At 52.7% G+C, this 20,487-nt stretch overlaps 1 protein-coding gene across 1 annotated transcript; it reads right to left on the reverse strand.

Annotated features, from left to right (window-relative positions):
* Positions 1-1,590: 1,590 nt before the first annotated feature.
* Positions 1,591-20,181, reverse strand: ZNF362 (zinc finger protein 362). The gene is made up of 7 exons (XM_014460412.1): positions 20,170-20,181; positions 18,559-18,634; positions 16,557-16,878; positions 15,702-15,926; positions 6,721-6,799; positions 6,446-6,604; positions 1,591-3,366 (listed from the first exon to the last, which is right to left on the reverse strand). The coding sequence occupies exons 1-7, from the start codon at positions 20,179-20,181 to the stop codon at positions 3,250-3,252; spliced, it is 990 nt and encodes a 329-aa protein (XP_014315898.1). The 3' UTR covers positions 1,591-3,249.
* Between the last annotated feature and the right edge of the window lie 306 nt (positions 20,182-20,487).

Consider the following 20,487-nt stretch of genomic DNA (forward strand, 5'->3'; position numbering starts at 1 on the left):
GCCCAGTCTGCCGGGATTTGCACCACCAAGGATACCCTGCCAGGGCTGGTTTCCAAGCTCCCACTGAATGCAGAGTGGAAAAGAGGTGTGCGCAGCCCACTCCCATGAGCCAGGGCGGCAGGTCCTCGAAGGATGTTTCGTTCAACATCTTGTCCTTACAGCGTTGATGAGACGCAGTAGGAACTTAACTATTGCTTATATCAGTCTGTGGTAAAATTGGTCTCGATATATGTCGTTTCCCTTAAAGTCAAAGAACCTATCATGACATTACGGGAGGACTTAGCTGTACACACCACTGGCACAGGAATCAAGTCACTGAGGCAGGTGGCCACCCCTGGCCAATCAGCTGTAGCTGGGATGGGGTCATGTGACCAAATATGGCCAGAGCCCATCCTTTCACTGCATAGCAGGCTGTGGGAGGTCAATTTCAGAGAAAAAGAGGAGTCCATTTCCCCTTCTGATGATAACACACTCTGGCTTCCTCCTGGGGAGGTGCTGCAGGTGCAGGTTCACCCTCTGCTGGGCTTAGAGCGTGGGCTCTTGGCCTGAGCCCACCAAGTATAAACATTCCGGTCATGTGACTGGTTCAGGGACCGCACTTCACCCAGTTCAAACCAGGGAGAGACAGGCTTGACTGCTGGGAACCTGAGGGCTGTGAGTTTGGAGCTGTGGACTCCATAGGAGTCCAAGGGTGAAGCTGACTGGGAACAAAGCCAAGTGGAGAGACACTTCACTGAGCCCTGAAGCTGAGCTGACCCTGCCGATGGCCATGTTGTTATGTAAGCCAATAAATCCTCATCTGCATCGGGCGTTCTACACCTTGCAGCCATGTCTCACATTCACAAGGCCATGAAGGCTCAGAGGAGTGAGCTCCATGGTGACTCATGTCCAAGTCACTTCTGTCTCCCCCATAATGCCTAGCACAGGGCCTACCTTGATAAACTTTGGAGGAATTAATTCCTGCATTTCCCTCCTGGGCAATCAGAACACTGACCTCCATGGGGCAAACTTATGTGAAGGGGACTTCTTTTTTTTTTTTAATATATATTTTTTTACAGAGAGGAAGGGAGAGGAATAGAGAGTTAGAAACATCGATGAGAAACATCGATCAGCTGCCTCCTGCACACTCCCTACTGGGTATGTGCCCGCAACCAAGGTACATGCCCTTGACCGGAATCAAACTTGAGACCTTTCAGTCCGCAGGCCGACGCTCTATCCACTGAGCTAAACCGGTCAGGGCTGAAGGGGACTTCTTGATCCCCTCAGTCACTGGAATAGCTCCCACAAATCTGGGCACTCATGACGGTCCCCCAAAGAGGGTTGGGAGAAGCTGCAGTGAACCTCACCGGTGGACTCCATGCGTCTGAAAAGGCTTCAGAACTAGACAAACTGGGGCTGAATTTACGTCCCTCTATTGCAGCATGATCCTCGGCCAAATACCTCTTGGCTTGCTGCCCACTTCATAGGGGGCTGTGAGGTAATCAACACCATCTCCCTCCAAGTCTGGGGGGGCGGGGGAGGGGAGAGGAGCAGTGGAAAGGTGCCCCCCAGCCCCGCCCTCGCACAGAGCACGCCACACACCACCGCCACCCGGGTGCAGGTATGTTTATTCTTCACAACAGAGAAATACAAAGAGCAGAGGGTTTAGAATTCCTTTGTGTCTTGCCCCCTTTAGTGTTTTTCCCCACATTGGATTTTTTTTACTCCCCACCCCTTCTCTTAAATGTAATGCCAACCTCCTTCCTGACGCGTTGAGAGGCGCCTGCCCTCACCTCCCTGCCACCAAGATGCAGACTGAGAGGCCAACAGACTGTTTTCTCTTTTTTAATAAGGTAACTAGTTCTAAATAAGGTGGCCTGGAGGTCCCATAGAAAAAGCAGAGGGTGTTAACAGTATGTAGAACAGCGTATTTACAGGGTAGTAACATGCGGACAAAAGCTACAATACTGAGTATCAGACGACGCAAGTCAAACAAAGGGGTGGGGGCGGGCGGGGGCAGAGAACCCTGTGGGAAAAGAAACCCCAGGAGACGTTAAACTGGTAAATCAATGGTGAGTTAAGGCTTAAAAAGTGTATAAAAATAACACAGTTAATATTCAAAACGGAACTCCAGATACAGAATATATAGATGAGTTTCTGTCTAGTTTTTTTTTTTTCCCGGGGGATGGAGTGGGGCTTCTCCGGTCTCTGTACATGGTTCCTATATACACGGACACGCATGGCTTTCAGATCGGGGTGTGTCTGTGGGGGCTGAGGGCAGGGGCAGCTCCTGGGGCCCTCCTTTTGGAGGACCCCCCCCCCACCAAGGGGCTGAGGGCCTGGGCTGGGGGTTCCCCCTCCATGGCAGGGAAGACAAGTAACCCCTCCCTGGGTAATGTCCCATCTGGAGGAAATGATGGAGGGGGTCCTAGCTCCAGACCCACTTCCTCCCCACCCCCCTGCCCACAGTCTGGGATGGTGGGAGAGGTAGCCAATAGGTTTCCTGGCCAGCACCGAGGTAGACTGGGGTGGTCTTAAGGGCACTGGGGGTCCAGGTCTTACCCAGCCCACCCCGCCCCATTTCCCTGGGCTGGCACCCAGCCCGGCCCAGCACTGCAGCCTTTGGTCCTTCTGATCCCCCGGCCCCTCTCGTTTTGCCTCCTGAAGTCTGGGCAGCTCTGGTGGCTGCCGCCTCCCTCTGGTCAGTGATGCTCAGGGTGCAGCTTGAGGTCCACGCTGGGCACCCAGGGTGAGGGGCTCACTCCAGCTGCCTCCTGCCCCTCCCACCAGCCCCCCCCACCTTTGCAGTCCAGAAACCCAGGCCTGAGCCTTCCCTCAAGACCTAAGGCCATGGCAAGAGGCGGTCCCACGCTGCCCTCTGGTTCTCTGTGTCCATCTGTCCAACTCTTAAATTCTCGGTCTTAGCAGCACCAACTTCTTGGCCAATAAATATCTTTTTTGTTATTTCCAAAACAAACTTAAAAAAAACAACAGTGAAGCAAGTGAAGGGTGGAGGGAAAAAGAAAACCCAACAGAGAGAGGTTCAAAGTGCTCTGAGATCGTCTTTGGATGCCACCAAACAGTCCAGTATCTTGCGGTTGGCCTGGCCACCCCGGAGCTGGGCCGGGCAGGGCTTCCGTGCCCAGGCTTTCTGGAAGGTCAGGAAGGTCATTGAGAGCTCGGCTGTTCCTGGAGGGCCCTGGAGGGAGTCGGGCCTGGTGCTGCCCGGGTCTGTGTCTGCCAGTGGGCAGGGCGGCGCCTGGGGTCGGCTCAGATGAGGGAAATTCGCACCGGGATGCCGGGGGACTCCGTCCTCTGGGGCGAGTGATGGCTCACCAGGTGCTCCACCACCGTGTGTTTGGACATGTGCTTCATCAGGTAGGTCTCCTGTGGGCAGGGATGACATTCAGAGCATAAAACCAACAGCTGGCAGGGGAGGCAGAAGAGGCTGCAGTTCCCACAAGGGGCCACTGGAGGGCTCCTTGGCAATGGGCCAGCCAGCGAGCAGCCGCAGCTCTGGGGAGCAGATCAGCATCCCGCCTAGGTTCTAGGCGTGCTGCATCCACAGGCCTGGGGGCTGGCTCGCTGACCAGAGCCTGACCCCCTCGTGTTGGCTGGAGAGCTCATCCCTCAGCAGTGCCCACCTGGCACTGCCTAGGGCCAGGCCAGCTGCCATTTACCAGCGAGCTGCAGCGAAGTGTGCTGGCTGGTGCTCGCAGTGAAGGTGGAGCGCAGGCCTGGGTTTCAGCCTCGTTCTGGATAAGTCACCGCACCCCTCCAAGCCTCAGTTTCCTCCTCTGCAAGCAGGGATGGGGCAGGAACAATCTCAGAGGGTTGCTAGGGTGATGTGGATAAAGCTCTTAGCAGGCAGTAAGTGTTGAGGGAACCATGCCTTCCCTGGCTTTGCACTTCATTCCAGGTGGTGGTGGGAGTCCCGGCCTCTGCACCCCCACACTGGATCCTTCCTTGAGGAGAAGTGGGGCCTGATTTGATTGGCGAGTTTGGAAGCATAAACTGGGCATGCTCAGCTCGTTCCTTGAGTGCCCCCCACAGGCTCTGCTGAATCTGACTTGAGGCACCCAAGAGTGGGTGGGCAAGGTGACCAAAGGCCCACCTGCAGGCCCACAGGCCTCACATTAGGCTGCAGGGTGGCACTCTGGTTCCCACCTGCCACTCCTTGGCCTCATACCTCAATCTGCTCAGAATCCGGCAGAGAAAACCCTCAAATGTGGTGGCCACATGCTGTCACACAACATCAGAGGGAAGCAATCAGCAAAATCCAAACTAGGAAATGACTCTTCAATGAATAAATTGCAAAGAAAAAAAAGGCAGGAGTCAGGGGAGCCAACAGATTAAAAGATATACTGACCCAGTGCAATGTAGAAATCTTATTTGGATACTGATGAATAAAATTCTAAGTAAATAAAATGATGGCATTCATGGGACAAACGAAAATGTGAATGCTTCCTGGGAATTTGATGTTAAGGACTTCGAGTGAATTACTTTGTGGTATTAAGAAGTATTGTAGGTATGTTTAAAGAGTCCTTATGTTTAGAGACACTAAGTGAACCTTTAGATGAAACAGGATTGGCTGAGGGTTCTGGGGGCTGATGGGAACATGAGGACTCACTATTCTACAATGTTTCTTTTATGTATTACAGTAGTTTAAAAATCAGTCTATTAATTTTTCTTGTTCAGTCAGGCCCAGTTCAGGGTGGGGCCTCAGGCCAGGTGAGAGCTGACCCCCTCCTTCCCCCCAGAGTTCAGACAGATCCCCTCTAAGAACCCCAGGTGTGGATGCTGGTGGCACCTCCTCTAAGAGTGGGGGTGTAGAGGAGGGTCAAGAACTTGGGCCTGGGACTGACTGAAGGTCAGAGGACGGGGGCTCCTAGGTCTCCAGGGCGCCCCACATATGCCCTTAGGGCCCTGGTCCCTGCAGCGTCTGTCCTCCCAGTCGCTCTCTGCCCTCTGACTCCAGGGAAGGGAAGCGCCAGGTGCTCGGCACTCAGCATGCTGCAGCCGCTGGCATCTGCCACAGACTGCTGACCACCCGCCTATCATCCCTGCATCCCCTCCAGCCAGTGTGACCTTTCAGACTCTCCTAGCTGGCCCCTCCCGATGGCTTCCCATTCCCCCTGGAAAAACATCCAGACTCCTGCACAGGCCACTCAGCCCCATGCGACCCATTTTCTTCCAGTTCCTGGAACACACCTCGCTTGTTCTGCCTCAGGGGGCTTGCATCTTCTGTTCCCTGAAGGGAATGTTCTTCCCCCGCCTCCTGCTCACCTGGCTCATTCTCCTCCAAGGCTTCAGCTAAATGTTCCTTCCTCAGACAGCCTCCCCAGACCTGTCTCTCCTTCCCCGCTCCATTTTGTCCTCCCTGCTGCTGTCTTTCAAAACATACTTTCCTTCTTAGCAATGTTTCTCAATCAGAAGCGACTGTGCCCCCCACGCCCGGGACATCTGTCAAAGTCTGGAGGCATCTTGGGTTGTCACAACTGGGGAGGGGTTGCCAGTGGGCAGAGGCCAAGAATGTTGCTAAGCATCCCACAATGCACAGGACAGCCCCGCCCCAGCAGAAAGGTACCTGCCCAAACGCCAGCATGGGCCGAGGCTGAGAAACCCTGCTTGGAGCGATCACCACAACTTGTCAGTACATACTTATCTGTGTGGTCACTTATTTAATGTCTCCAGCAGCAGACTCGAACCTCCCTGGCAGCCCAGACAACATCTGTCTGGTTCATCCTGGTCCCCAAGCGCTGGCACAGGCGCTCAGTAAACACTGAGTAAGTGTGTTAGCTGAGGTGGCTGAGGGCCAGTGGCCGGCCTGTGAGTTAAGAACTCCCCCTCCTCCGTTGACAGCTGAGGAAACTGAGGCTCCGAGCTGTCTGTTTGGTACACACGGGGGTCTGTTACCCAGAATATTTGGTCAGCCAGAAGCACACACACAAGTGACTCACCTGGACTCCCTCTTCTGAGTTCTGAAAGGCCCTGGGAAATTCAAACCCAGGGCAGAGGGCTGGATGCAATGACCCTTCTGGCACTGTCCAGACCTTCCCTGACACCTGGGGTGGCTCTGGGCCTAGGCAAAGTCGCTCTGCCACCTTGTGGCCATGATGGGGGTTGCAGCTTCCCCAGAGGAAGAAGGCCTTTCTCCCTCCCTGACTCCAGAAAGCAGGGTACCAAGTCCCCCCCACCACGGCCTGGAGTATTCTGGGGCCTGGCGGGAACCATGCCTCTGAACCCTAAAGGCCGCCAGGGAGCTGGGAGGTTGGCCTGGGGCTGCCTGGAAGAGAACTGGGAAACAAGCCCTGGTTCCACCACTCACTGTGATCTTAAGGAGGCACCGGGAGCCCCGCCTGGGCCTGTTTTCTTGTCTAGAAAAAGGCAACTGTCAGAACTGATCTGAGGAGGAGGAAGCGGAGGCCGGGGAGAGGAAGAGGCCCCGGGGACCCCAGGCACTCACGGAGGTGTAGGCCCGCCCGCACATGCTGCAGCAGTAGGCCTTGGCGTGCTTGATGGCGTGCGCGGACAGGTGGATCTGCAGGGAGGCGGAGTCCGAGTAGGCCCGGTAGCAGTTGGGACACTTGTAGGGCTTGTCCTTGTTGTGCTGGCGCTGGTGAGACTGTGGGGAGCACAGGAGGGAGTCAGGGGCCAGCAGGCCTCGCCCAGCCCCACCCCCTGCTTATGCTCCCTTTACAGGTAACTGCACCTGTTGGGCAGGAGGCAGGTGGCACTCACCTGGAGATTGGAGAGCTGAGTGAAAGCCTTTTCGCAGCCAGGATGCGGGCACTTGTAGGGTCTGTCGCCTGTGTGGATTCTGCAAGGGGCAGCCCAATGAGGTGGAGTCCGGCAGATACCCCCAGGCCAGCTGCGGCCCCTAAGCCTTCACTGGCCCGCGCAGACCTCTGGCTCCCAAGCCTCCCAGGCTCCACCACACAAACTCTCCCCAGAGCGAGTCCCAGGCAAGAGCTGGGGTCTTCAAAGGCCACCCCCTCTTTCTCTGACCAACCACTGCCAGTCTATGATTAATGCCTTCCTGCTCCCCAAGTCCCTGCTGAGCCCAACCCTCCAGGGGCACCCACCCGGAGACCTGCCCCGACCTCCAGCTAATCATGGAGGGCTTGCTGGGACTGCATTGGCCGCTGTCTTCTAAAAAGCCCACCTGCAGGCCACCTCTGAAAAGAGCACAGGCTCACAGCTGCTTTCCCTCAGAAAAAGGAGACGCCTCCCTTTGATTGGCCCCAATATCTGTTTCCGACCCCTCCCCATGTCAGGCACGTGTCCATGATGGCTACACGGTCACTCCAACTACTGTGAGGATGCAGGACAGGGTGGCCCTAAAGCTCAGTCCCTCTGTATCCTTCCTGTGAGTCCCTCTGTTCCCCTCATTCCGGGTTCTCATCCTGGCTCCACCCCTTACTAGCTGGGTGACCTTGGGCAAATCACTGAGCCTCGGTTTTCTCATCTGCAAGATGGGTGCAAAATACAGTCGCTCCCTCACTGGGCCTTATGAAGGTAGATAATACATGAAAAGGGCTGGGCCTCAAGCACTGGCACACAGTGAGCGCTCAGTGAACACCAGTATTATTATTCATTCATTGAACAGTTACTACATCAGGTACCTACCTCTGTGAACAAAACAGACAAAAACCACCGCCTTGTGCAAACAGGCAGCAACACACAAGTCAATGTGGGAGGCAATGCGTGCTGTGAGAACGAGGCGAGGGGGTCACGGGTGCAGGTTTAATCGGGGGACCAGGGCGGGCCTCATTGAGAGGCGACTTGGAGGCTGATGGCGTATTTTCAGTTGAAGTCTGTGGGCAGCACGTGCCCGCCCTACAGCCAGGGGGGGACGCAGGTGGACCGAGGGGAGGTGTGTGTGGGGGCCCTGCCCGCTCTCCCCACTCAAGCCTCCTCCTGCCACCTGGACTTGCCTTTCATCACCTGTCCTGGTAAAACCTCTGAGCCAAGCAGGTGGGGAGTGAAACGCTGGCTGGGTCTGAACCTCATTTGCCTACTTTACAGAAGAGCATTAGGTGCAGGGAGGATGCAGCTCCGGCCTCCTGGTGGCTCCTTCCCTAAGCCCGGGCCACCTCGCCAACTGGGTTTGCTCTGCCCATCACCACTCATCAAGCGAACTGAGGCCCTGGGCCAGGCCCCGTGCTGGCTGGGCTTGAATCAGGGGCGCTCCCTGCCATCAACAAGCCCATGACACGGAGACCGCCCACTGTCAACACCGATGAGTCCAAATTCCTTCGTCGCTCAAGGCCCTCTGCGGTGGGGTCCAGCCTCAGCTCCCTGCTCCCAAGCGCCCACGTCCTGGTCAGAGAACTACGTCTCACCGATGCTCCTGCCGCCAGCCCTGCGCCCACTGCCTCCTCAGCACGGGAGGCTGCCCTCCAACTGGGATCCAAAGGGCAGGGACAGCCCGGTCTCGGGTGTAAGGCCAAGTGGAGCCGGGCTGGCGGGCCCTGAGGACCCCTACTCTGCCTGCTCGTTTCTGGGTGTCACATTTTGGGGACATCATCCCAGGCTCCTGCACTGTCTCTACAATGGAAGGACCTTAAGAGTCATCTGGACCGACCGCCTGATGCCAGAATCCGCTCCATTCCCTCCCACCTGCGCTCCCCCCAGGGCTGTGGGATTCATTCAGCAAGAGATCTAGTGACAGATATAGGGCCCCAGGATACGCACGGATTTTGACTGAAACCCCACAATACTCACCCCAGAGTCCCCACCTCCCACCACTGCTCAGTCAGGCCTCTCCCCTCCTGCGGCTCAGCCCCACAGGCCCCGCTAGCATTACAAGTTGCCTCCCACCTCCAGTCCTTTATCCAGGCTGTTCCCTCCTCCAGGAACAGTTCCCTCAGCTAATACCCAGCTAACCCCCCCCCCCTCCTGTTCTCAGTATAAAGGCCCCTTGTTTGAGGCAGCCTTCCCTGACCCCCCGGACTAGGCCTGGCCCCCACAGCCCACCCCTCAAGCAGAAGCCGTGCTGTCACTTTCTAGGCGCTGGTTTCCTGGCTGCCTCCTCGACCTCCTTCACCACCATCACCCCAGGGCCCGGCAGAGAGGACTCGACACAGTCATCGACTGAACGAAGGAAAGTGAGTTCTTTCTCTGCAGTCAGTGACAACAGTAATATGCTCGCTGTAATCAACACCACTCATTCCTCAGGGGCATGTCACACGTGTTTGTTGACTGGCTCATCGATGGTCCTCTGGGGACTTTAGGTCTTTCCTTAGACACCCAGCCAAGACCTCTTGACCAGGAAACTCCCCCTCTAGCCTTCTCCCCAAAGGCCCCAGCTGCCTGGCCTCCCAGCCTCTGCCTCTCCCCTTCTGATGGTCACAGAGCAGCGGTGGCACATGCCTCTGACCTTGTCGCATCCCTGCTTGGCATCCTCCACTGTCTCTCCTCTTCCCAGGACGGAGTCCAAACCCCCTGCCCCAGATTCAGGGCCTCAGTTCCTGAAGCCTCCCCTCTGCCACTCTCTCCCCAGAGGGGCATCTTATCAGCCTCCCCCCAGCACATGTGCAGACATCCCCCCCAGCAAGCCTCTGAGCCTTTGCTCATGCTATTCCCCCTGCCAGGAACACCCTTCCCCTCTCTCACTAGGGAGGGCTATGGGCCCTTTAACACCTGACCCAGATGATCCCCCCCAACCTCCACCACATGCTTCCCTCTTACGAAGTTTCCACATCCACCAGCCTCCCGGGTTGCGGAGGGAGTTCCTTTGGGCCAGAGCCTGCCTCCGACCTCGGATCAGTCCCTGTGTGAGGCCCTCCCTCTTCGGGGAGCCACTTTGGAAGAAAGAAGGACCGGCCTGCCCCTTCTCACGGATACTGGCCCCAAAGCTCTTCAGTCCCGGAGTTTCAAGTCAGGACCAAACCTTCAACTGCAGCGTCAGGTCCCTCCCTTGTGGGGCACCTTCCCCCTAGGGGAGCACCCGCCACTGGCTCCCTCGCCTGTGGAGACGGAGAGCTCACCACCGACCCCAGGCGTGTGGATCACAGGGAAGCTGAGCCGGAACGGGTGCCCCTCACCTGCCCTTCCACCCCAGCCCCAGCCCCGGGCCCCAAATCTCCCTCCTCCCTCCTCCCAGGAGTGTGACCTCAGACAAGGGACTGCCTCCCTCAGCCCATTTCCTCGTCCCCACAACAGGGGTGACAGCCCGCATCGTGAAGACTGGAGGGAGCAAATGCCTTCCTTAAAGGTGTTCACAGGACATTTGTGTAGTGTTAGTTTTTAATACATTCATTTCTATTTAAGATAAACAGTTTATGAAACACAACAAATGGGGAATTTATCCCATGTTTAAATAAGCTTAAGGATTCATGAGTTATCATTTCTCTCCCAGGTGATGAAGCCCCGTCATAAGGAATGGCTTCAGTCATGTTGTGCTTTGTAACTGAACAATGGCAGCCTTCGTTCATTGCTTGGAGGTTAGTTAACCTTCCCTCCCCGTGGCATTTTTCAGATTTTCATATCTTACAACGAAACCCCAGCTCGCATTGTCTGAGGACTTGATGGACACCTTGTGTGTAAACAGCGACGCAGAGCCGGGCCCACGGGAGCGTTCTGACCAGGAGCACAGGTGGGCACACGCAGGTTACGGGGCCTGTGGATTTCCTGTTGCTTGTTGTGTTGCCGTCTCCAGTCGTATTTTAAACAAATGTCTACTTCTGAAAACACTCAGATTCTTAATAACTATCAGTGCTTGCTTCTGTGTGTATTTTCGCATGGAAAATAACACAGTAATTAATACACGATAATACAAGAACCAACTCTGCTTCGTGTACTCACAACTGTAAACCTCCCTGTGCCCACCTGTAGCGGTGATGGTTTCATTACCGTTACTCTCAGCAGAATGGAGAAGAATGGCGCCCGTCCCTGTCCCAGTCATCACTACACACGGACAACGCGTCACACAGCCAGGAGGAGAAGAGGCAAACCACTCTGCAGTCTGAATAAACAACCCAACGAACACAGAGTCACTCTGTCTAGCATGTGTCCCCCCAAAATAACACTCGGAGCCCTCTCTGTACCTATGAAGCATTTTCTCCCTGACTTTTGCATCGCGTATCTGCAGATGTGTACATAGGCTGACTGCACGAGACCACTGCTGTTTTCCTACCACGAGCAGACTCGCTACAAAATCCTGCTTATTTTTTCTTAAAATGCATGTGGTATCACTGCTTCCTGAGCTGAGCCTCCGGACGCCTGGACTTCGGCAACACTTTCAAGTCACCTGCTTTCCTTTCCCTTGTGCTTGTCTGACAGCTGGAGGCCCCCCAAGATGCTGCAGTGTCACCAGCGCCACTACATGCTCCCAGCACAGCGTTCTCAACAGCCAGGGTGAGTCTTGCTCAACCCGTTTCTAACTGGCCAGGGCTGGTTCCATTCTGGACATGAACATCTTTTTCTTATTCCCTTCATTATTGGCAGTGACACTGGGGAGATGGGTTTGGTTCTATGCCCTGATGGTTGAGTCCAAACCCCCTGCCCCAGATTCAAGGCCTCAGGTCCTAGAGCCTCCCCCTCGGTCACCTGGAATCGGGCGGCTTTGTGTGTGTCTGTCTGAAGGATTCTGGGACTTGTGGGCACTTGGGACCCCCACCTCCTTGTCACTGGGTTGACACACGAGTTTAATATGTGCTGCTGCCTAATGACGAATGATGTGTCCCTAAATGTTGTTACAAACGTTGCTTGTTTGGCTTTTCACCATTGAGAACTGAAATCGCTAAAAAAAAAAAAATGTGCCCTCAGGAATAGAGAGCAGCCCCCCCACCCGCCCCCAGTCAAGGAACATTCTGATGAAATAGTCTCCTTTAGGCCTGTGAATTCCTTGTTGCTTGTTTTGTTGAGGCTTAAGTAATATTTTTTAACAAATGTCTACTTCTGGAGAAACTCGGTTCTTATAATCATCACTGCTTGCTACTGTGTGTATTTTCTACTAGACCGATGCCCAAACCATGCCCGCGCTGCCACCTGTGCTGTAGCCTTTCCTAAATCCAGAATTATAAAATGCCGAGGTGTCCTTTACCCGCAGAGGCTCCTGCAGTTTCCAGAAGCTGCCGGGTGACACCAAAGATTTCCTCCTCCGTTTTATAAAAAGAGGAGTGATCCGAATAATTGGGTATTTTTTTTAAATTCTCTCTACATATTTTTTGTTGTTTGTTTGTTTAGTCCTCACCTGAGGATATTTTTCCACTGATTTTTTAGAGAGAGTGGAAGAGAGAGGGAAAGACAGAGAGAAATATTGGTGAGAGAAACACATTGATTGGTTGCCTCCTGCACAAGCCCCAACCAGGGCCTGGGCCGGGGAGGAGTCTGCAATCGAGGCATGTGCCCTTGACCAGAATCGAACCTGGGACCCTTTGGTCCACAGGCCAATGCTCTATCCACTGAGCCAAACTTGCTAAGGCTCAGCAGAACACTAGAGCGAGAGCTAGCCTGTTCCTAGCACGAGAAAGTTGGCAAAGCAAATGAGGAGAAGCTCAAGTCCCTGAGTTAACTTTATGAATATCTGTAATTATATGTAATGTATATAAATATAATAGTAATATAATCATAGATAACATGTAATCATACAGAATATAATTATGTGTGCCCTATAATTACATATAATATAAACATACTGAGGCCCAGTGCACGGATTCGTGCACCGGGGGTCCCTCGGCCTGGCCTGTGCCCTCTCACAATCTGGGACCCCTCAGGTGATGTCGGACTGCCGGTTTCGGCCCAATCCCCGCATGCCAGGCCAAGAGACCCCACCAGTGCACGAATCCATGCACTAGGCCTCTAGTATGCATATAAGATCTTTGGTTAATCTCTTCCTGCCCTCCGAAATTCATCAGTCTGTTCCATGTTTCCATGCCTGTGCGTTCAGCACCTGCCCCCTGGTGGTCAGTGCGCGTCATAGCTACTGGTTGAACAGTCGCTTAGGCTTTTATATATAGAGATTCACCATATAATTATATAATATATTTATATATTTATGTTTTTTAAGATGGAGGAAAAAACCACGTACAGAGACTTGCACAATAAGTATCCACAGATTTTTTTTTAGCTTTAACTATACTTATCAATTAGTGCCAATCATAACATGTGCTTTATGAGATAAATTAGAGGGCCCTGAAGATTGGTCCATGCCCTTACTGCCTGTGTTTTTAATCTGAAAAATGGACCGTGGTTATACCTTAACCGAGGGCTCCATCCTCCTCCGTTCTGATGTTGTTCACTATTATACCCAACAGACCAGGGGGACTTAGTCTTGTCCACCAGTCAGATTACCCCTCACACTTGCCTGAAGGCCCCTGCTTCAAACTGCAGGTCAGAAATTGAGTCTGGAAGAAGCATCCGGAGACGACGGCCTCGGTAGAGGACCGTGCCAGCCACACTTGGCTCTAAACTTCAGGAAATGGACAATGGCACCGGCGTCCAAGCTGACGCCATCACCGTGACCGGACACTGCCCGGGGCCAAGGCAGGGTCCACGAGTCTTTAGTCCAGAAGCAAACGACTTTGCAAAGTGAACTAACTACCCAAGATCAGCAGAAGAGGAACACGGCCCAGCATTGGATGGAAGTGATTTAATTCTAGTTAATGGTATTTCCTAACGGGCATGTGAGAAAACCCTCTTTTGCTTTGATTTCTCTCTAATCCTAATTTAGGAGGCCATATCTGTACAAATGAGAATAAAATATTCCTTAAAGGGTGCCTTGTTCCAACTAACCCTTCAGAATTCTGGAGGGAAAACACTATAAAAATTTAACATAGATATAAACCAATGAATGATCAGGGAAATTTAAAAATAATAGTTCTATTGAAAACCATACAGGTCATTGGCCTTGTCAACAACACTCAGAACAAGTACTAGAAAGCAGTCCACGTGCCGTTACTGAGACCCTTCTCCTGAGATCATCGCCGGCTCCGAAAGCAGGTTCAATAAGAATCTGTCCTCCTTCCTCATAGGACTCAATTGGGTAAATCAAATTTGTAACCATGACCATGCCAGAAATGTCACGTTTAAGGACAAATGTCATTTATTGGGCATGACAAGCCTGACAGTCAGAAGCGAGGACTGGACTTCACCGGTGGCCCTCCCCCAGGAAACCGGACTGGCCCTGCTCCGTGGCAGACCCCAGGGAGCTGCGTCCTGAAGGTTGTAGAAAGAGTCATTCCTGCCGGCCCAGAGAAGTGACCAACTTGGGGATTCTCCAAAAAGATGGTACCTACTGTTCCAGGTTATAGAGGCAAACCTGACAGGGGTGAAGCGGCTGGTTCTAGGTTCCCGATCTTAGATAATAAGAAAACTTTGCGGCTTCACACAGTCTCCTGGCAGAAGTCAACTCTCAAACCTTAGCGTCACGTGCTCTAATTTTGACAACCATGCAAACAGCAGGGCTTGATTACATACAGTTCTCTGTACACAAAACTGGCCAAACCTTGAAAAAAAATCAAAGTAATGACAAAAACCAGAGAATTGCTGAAGCAAACTTAGGGGCCAAATCTACAGCAGGGGGGGCATGAGAACGGGAAAGGCGGACTGACTCCTTGTCCTGTGGCCGTTCTGCCATGTGTTTGTTATCCTACCTACACATCTCGCCCCCAAGTCTGAGCGACACAGACAAAGCCTGCTGCACCCTGATAGAGCACCCTGGGAATGGAGAGAAATGAACACATAAGGACAACAAAACAAGTCAGACATCAGGTCCCTCTGTCTAGCATTCGTCCCCAAAACAGTGAAAACCTTGAGCGCTTTCTGTGAGATACAAACTCCGCGGCAAAAACAATTTTGTCCCTGAGGCGCCAGGCGGATACTGGCAAACACAGCAGTGTTACAGATCTCACCGCCCTGGAGAAAAGGGCCGTGTTTCTCCCCTCGGAGGAGATGAACTGCCATCTTGAAAACCCTGAGTTTGTTTCTTCAAATTTCCATGGTATTTTTATTTGGCCAGCCAGTCTCTTTGATGTCTGTCCTCCCCTACAAAAACATTTCTTTCCTTAAAGCATGTTTCTCTTAGAATCTCCCTTTCACACACTGGACTGGAAGGTAAGCCCATGAGGGCAGGGATTTTTGTCTGTTTTGTTCATTGTCGTATTCCCAGCACCTAGAATCACATCTGGCTAATAGAAGAGGTTCTGTAATTATTTGTTAAATGGCCCCATAAAAGCTAGTTCTAGTTATTTCACAAATATTAAACAAATGCTTAGATGCTTGTGGCACACACTGGGGGGTGTGGAAATGGAGACCAAACCCTGGCCTTCAGGAACTCCCAAAATATTGGGGATGATGGGCAAATAGCCAGGTAAGTACAAGACAGCCTCCCACTGCTGTGATGGGGAGGCCCAGGGCCTGTGGAACCAGCTCAGGGGGGCCCAGGAGGACTTCCTGGAGGAAGGGGACTGAGATGGGTAGGACAGGGCCAGAGAAACCGGGTAAAGGAGGGGAGGGTGTTTCAGGGGAAGGACACAGCATGTGCAAAGACCTGCAGATGAGAAAGGATGGGAAGGATGGCGCAGGAGTGTGAGCTGATGCCAGTGAGGTCCACGTAGGCCATATCATAAAAGGCCTCCCTCGAATACCAAGCAAAGGAATTTGGTCTTGACCCTGAAGGCAGGGGCACCTAGGGGAGGTCTCTGCCCCAGGTCCACGCATGGGCACAGGTGCCGAGCTGAAACGGCTGCAGGCGGGCAGCAGCAGAGGCCACTCACCTGGTGTGCTGCTGGAGGTGGGAGAGCTGTCGGAAGGACTTATCACAGTAGGAGCAGTGGTAGGGCTTGACGCCCAGGTGGATGCGCAGGTGCTGGGCCAGGTAGGAGGCATTGGCAAAGGACTTGGAGCAGTGCGGGCACTTGTGGGGCTTGGCCTCTGTGTGCGACTTGGAGTGGATCTGCATCTCGGACTTGGTGAAGAAGGTCAGCGGGCATACCTTACACCTGTGGGGCAAGAGGCAGGTTCGCACCGGGAAGACGCCCGCACCCCCTGCCTGTACAGCTCAGGGGAGACCGTCTGCATGAGACCGTGCACCTGGGACTGAGCTTTCCTGTGAGGCGTCTGGGGCACAGGCCCACCTGGGAGAGGTGGGAGGCAGGCTCGGGCCGGGACAACCTCCAATCTGGAGGAGAAAGCTCTTCTGCCTGGGGGCCCCTTTCCAGCAGCCTGGGCAGCAGGCTCACCCCTCACGGGGAGGAGAGGTCCAGAGCCACACCCACAGTTCTGGGGGAGCGCTCAACCGACTGCACCTTAGAATCACTGCGGGAGCTTTCAAGAAAGACTGACACCTGGTCCCCCCAACAAATTAAATTAGAATTTTTAGAAGTGAGGCCCTGGTTTGGGCCCAGTGATTCTAACGTTCAGGGTGGAAGGGAGGAGGAAACAGACTCCCATGACCCAGGCTGTGTGCCCCACACTCACTGCCTCTGAAAGGATGTGGGTGCAGTGGACTTAGCCTCCCTCAGCCCCTGGGGTCCCTCTCTCCAGCCCCCATTGCTGTGCTCCTGGGGACAGCCCTCCACCAGAGCCTCTGCCCCAAGCCCACCTGGACCCCCTCCGGCCGAGACCCCCACCTGTATGTCTTGCCCTCCTTGGCAGTCTCGCCCGAGGCCAGGATGGGGTAGGGGACTACCAGGACAGGCGGGCCCCCTGGGTTCTCCGCCTTGATCTTTTTGCGGCCTCGCTCGGACTTGGGGGGGCCCAGCAGGCCATGGCCCTGGATTGTCTTGATGGAGTCCAGGAGGGGGGGGCTGGTGATCCCTGAGATGAGGGTGGGGGACGAGGCGATGAGGCGGCTCTGGCTGGTGGTGGTGGGTGTGGACGGGGTGCTGGTGCCCGTGCCCGCGCTGGACTCTGATGTGCTCACAGCCGGGGTCCGGGAGGAGAGCCCTAGACCTGCGAAGACACGGGGGTGGGGGCAGGGGTGAGGGGCAGCTGCAGAGGCCAGCTCAGCCCTGGCCACCCAGCTGTGTGACTTTGGCAGGTCACTCACCTTTTTGAGCCTCCCCTTCCCTTTGTAAATTACTGTCCAGGGGTAACTAAATGAGCTTGTGTATGTGCAAGATGCCTTAGATACCTAAGAACTAAAATGAGTTAGATAAAAGGCACTTGGGAATCATTCAAACCACAGGGAAAAAAACAAAACTGAGACACAAAGATGTTCACGACTGTGTTAGTTATAATAGTAAAAAATAGAGGCAACTCAAATATGTAACATTAGGGATGGAAGGATTCGATGAATTTTGATAATCTCCTCTACTGAACATAACTGCCCTTAAAAAGGTTATATTTGCTTAAAAAATGTTTAATCTATTGATTGATTTGAGAGAGAGAGAGATATCAATTTGTTGTTCCACTTATTTATTCATTCATTGGTTGATCCTTGTATGTGCCCTGACTGGGGATCAAACCCACAACGCTCTAACCAACTAAGCTACCCAGCCGGAGCCAAAAAATAAAAATAAATATGTTAAAGGCATATGTATGCATAGGAAAAGTAAGAGGAGATATACCAAAATGTGATGTGGATGGTAGAATTAAAAGTAATTTTAAAAACATTTTTTTGGGTTTAACTATACTTTCTGACTCTTTGACAATAAACTTTTTTTTTTTACTTCTATATTAAAAGTTAATCTTTTTAAAATGAGGGGACCAGAGCACTGGCCGGTTTGGCTCAGTGGATGGAGCGTTGGCCTGCGGACTGAAGGTCCCTGGTTTGATTCTGGTCCAGGGCACATGCCCGGGTTGCAGGCTCATTCCCTCATAGAGGGTGTGCAAGAGGCAGCCCATCAATGATTCTCTCTCATCATTGATGTTTCTATCTCTCTCCCTCGCCCTTCCTCTCTGAAATCAATAAAAATATATTTAAAAAATAAAAATAAAATAAAATGAAGGGACCAGAAACATTTACAATAACAGATTAAGTAGGCAAAATGATGAAAATGGTATCATGTGGTGAAGCTACGCTTTTTTTTTTTTTATCTTTCTGTGCACTGAAAGAGAGAATACCCAGCACCAGCACCAGCATGTTGCAGGCACACATGCAGCTGGAGTGTGCACTTACCAACATTAATGAAGGACTGCATGGCAACAGCCCTTAAAATGTTAAATGTATGTAACTTTTGACCAAGCAATTCTACTTCTAGAAATCGCCCTAAAGAAATATTTGCACATGAACACAAAGGCTGTATGCACGGACCTTCCGTACAAAACTGTGGTTGGACAAACTGGACACGAGCTGTTTGTCCTCAGTAGGGATTGCATGAAGAGATACGTCCACCCTCATTGTGGAGGACGGGGAGCCCCGACAAGAAGACAGGTGTCGCCCAGTGACACAGCGAGAAGGCCAAAATGTGCAGACAGTACGAGCCCCTCTATTTTAAAACACACACCTGAACTACATATGTATTATACAGAGACAACATGTGTGTGTGAGTGCACAGGAATGCATGCGAGAAGAGACCCGCCAAACTAAATTGTGTGTAAATTGTGGTGCTCTCCAGGGAGAAAGAATGTATTGGTAAAAGGAGAGCTTCATACTTTGTCTATTTACTTATATTACTTGAATTTTTTTACCTGGTGAATTCCTCCATTTTTTACATCTGTGATTAAAGGATAAAATAAAATAAATTATAGAGAAAACAATGAAATGCTAACAATAATGGGACTAGGACTTTTTCTCCTTTTTATCTTCAATTTCTAAACTTTCTACGCATTATCTTTATAATAAAAAAATGCACTAAATACTAGCGTGTCCCCCCAAAATGTACACACTTTGAATGATTATTAATTCCAATGGTTAAATCTGAAAAGAAAGAAACATCAGTTGAGCTATCAGCTGTTAGTGTATATGGTTTTTAGGGACACCCTGTATGTTTATGATAGAATGGCAAGTAGGAAAGCAAGTTAAAACCATGGGTACAGCCCTCCCACAAGCTCAGCAAAACACACACGCACATTAAAAAGCAAACAAAAAGATGAAAAAGGGAGGTAACAGACCAAAAGGCTCTCTAAGCTGCTGGGTAAGGAGCTAGGGGATTTTGAGTGCTTTTTTCCCTTAGTTTCTCTGTTTTCCAAATTTCCCTTAATATGCTTATATTACTTTTTTAATATTACTTTTATAATGAAAAAATAAATTTAATAAAATCATAATCACAGAGAATGTGCAGAGTGTGGCTGGGGCCTGGGGGAGGCTCACGGGCCCAATAACTCTTGGGTGACTCTGGAAGGAGGAGGGAGAAGGGAAGAGAGGCAGGGGTGCCTGGCTGGTGGCAGGGGTGAGCCAGGGGAAGAACAAAGGCCCAGCCACAGTGGCCGCCAGAGAAAACCAGTCTGCCAGGCACCCCCAGCCCTGTGACACTGCACCAGGATGTCCCCCTGGCACCCTACCCAAGACTGAGCTCATGACCTCCCTCCCCCTCCTCCTGTGGTTCCATCTCATGGGCAGTGCCTGGGAGTCTCCCTCTTCCCACTCCTCGCCCCTACATCCAGTCTAGCAACCAGCCCTGTCTATTCTTCTCAACATAACTCAGACCTGTCCTCTTCTCTCAGTCCCCACCGCCTTGCCAGGGCCCCACCATCCTCTCCTGCATGCCTCTTCGTCTCCATGCTTGTCTCCCACCAAGCCAGTTTCCACTGCAGCCAGACCCAGCTTTCTAGCCCAAATCGGAGCCCTTCCCTCTCCTACTTAAAATCCTTCCATGGCTCCCCACTGCCTGAGGCTCCCCACTGCATAGCATGGCCCTCAGGCCCCTCACAATCTGCTGCCCCTTCCTCTCTAGCCTCAGCAGAACCAGGACGCGCACAAGGATTAGCACATGGGCTCTGGAACCTCCCTGCCTGCCTCTGCCTCTTCCTCCTGACTGTGAAACTGGGCCTCAGTTTCCTCATCTGTCGAATGGGGACATTAAAGTGAATGCACAAAACTGCTGGTTTTTGTAAGTCAAAACAGTCCAGTGTTCAACCTAATACTAACAGTGCCCACCTCACAGGACTGCTGGGAGTGATAAAGTGAGTACCAGTGGACATACACCGGCGCTCAGCTGGAATTAGCTGCCATAGTGAGATCATCACCACCATCATCTTCTGGCGCTCCCCACCCAGACTGTCCTACTCCTGCTTTCTACACATGCTCGCTTTGCACATGCTGTTCCCTCTGGCTGCTCCATTCCCTAGTTAACTGCCAACCTTTCCTTGCATATCGGCTCCTCCCAGGAAATCTCCACCCCCCCACCGCCCGCCCCTCCAACCTGCCCCGGGTCTGGTCAGGGTTCCTCTCTGGATTAACCTCATGAGCCCCTGGTGGGCCCTCGTCCTGTCCATTTAGTGGGGTAGGTCCTCCCAGCAGGGTCAGAGGAAATCTGGTAGCTGTACCCATTCTGCCCTCACCCGGCCGGCCACCCTCGCCACGCCCCTAGCCCCGCCCCCACAGGCAGTCTCCGCCCAGGCCCCGCCCCACAGGCAGATCTCCGCCCCGTAGTCGCGGCCCCTACCAGGCAGTGCTTC

The sequence above is a fragment of the Myotis lucifugus genome, unplaced genomic scaffold (genome assembly GCF_000147115.1).
Source record: "Myotis lucifugus unplaced genomic scaffold, Myoluc2.0 scaffold_131, whole genome shotgun sequence".
Taxonomy (NCBI): Eukaryota; Metazoa; Chordata; class Mammalia; order Chiroptera; family Vespertilionidae; genus Myotis; species Myotis lucifugus.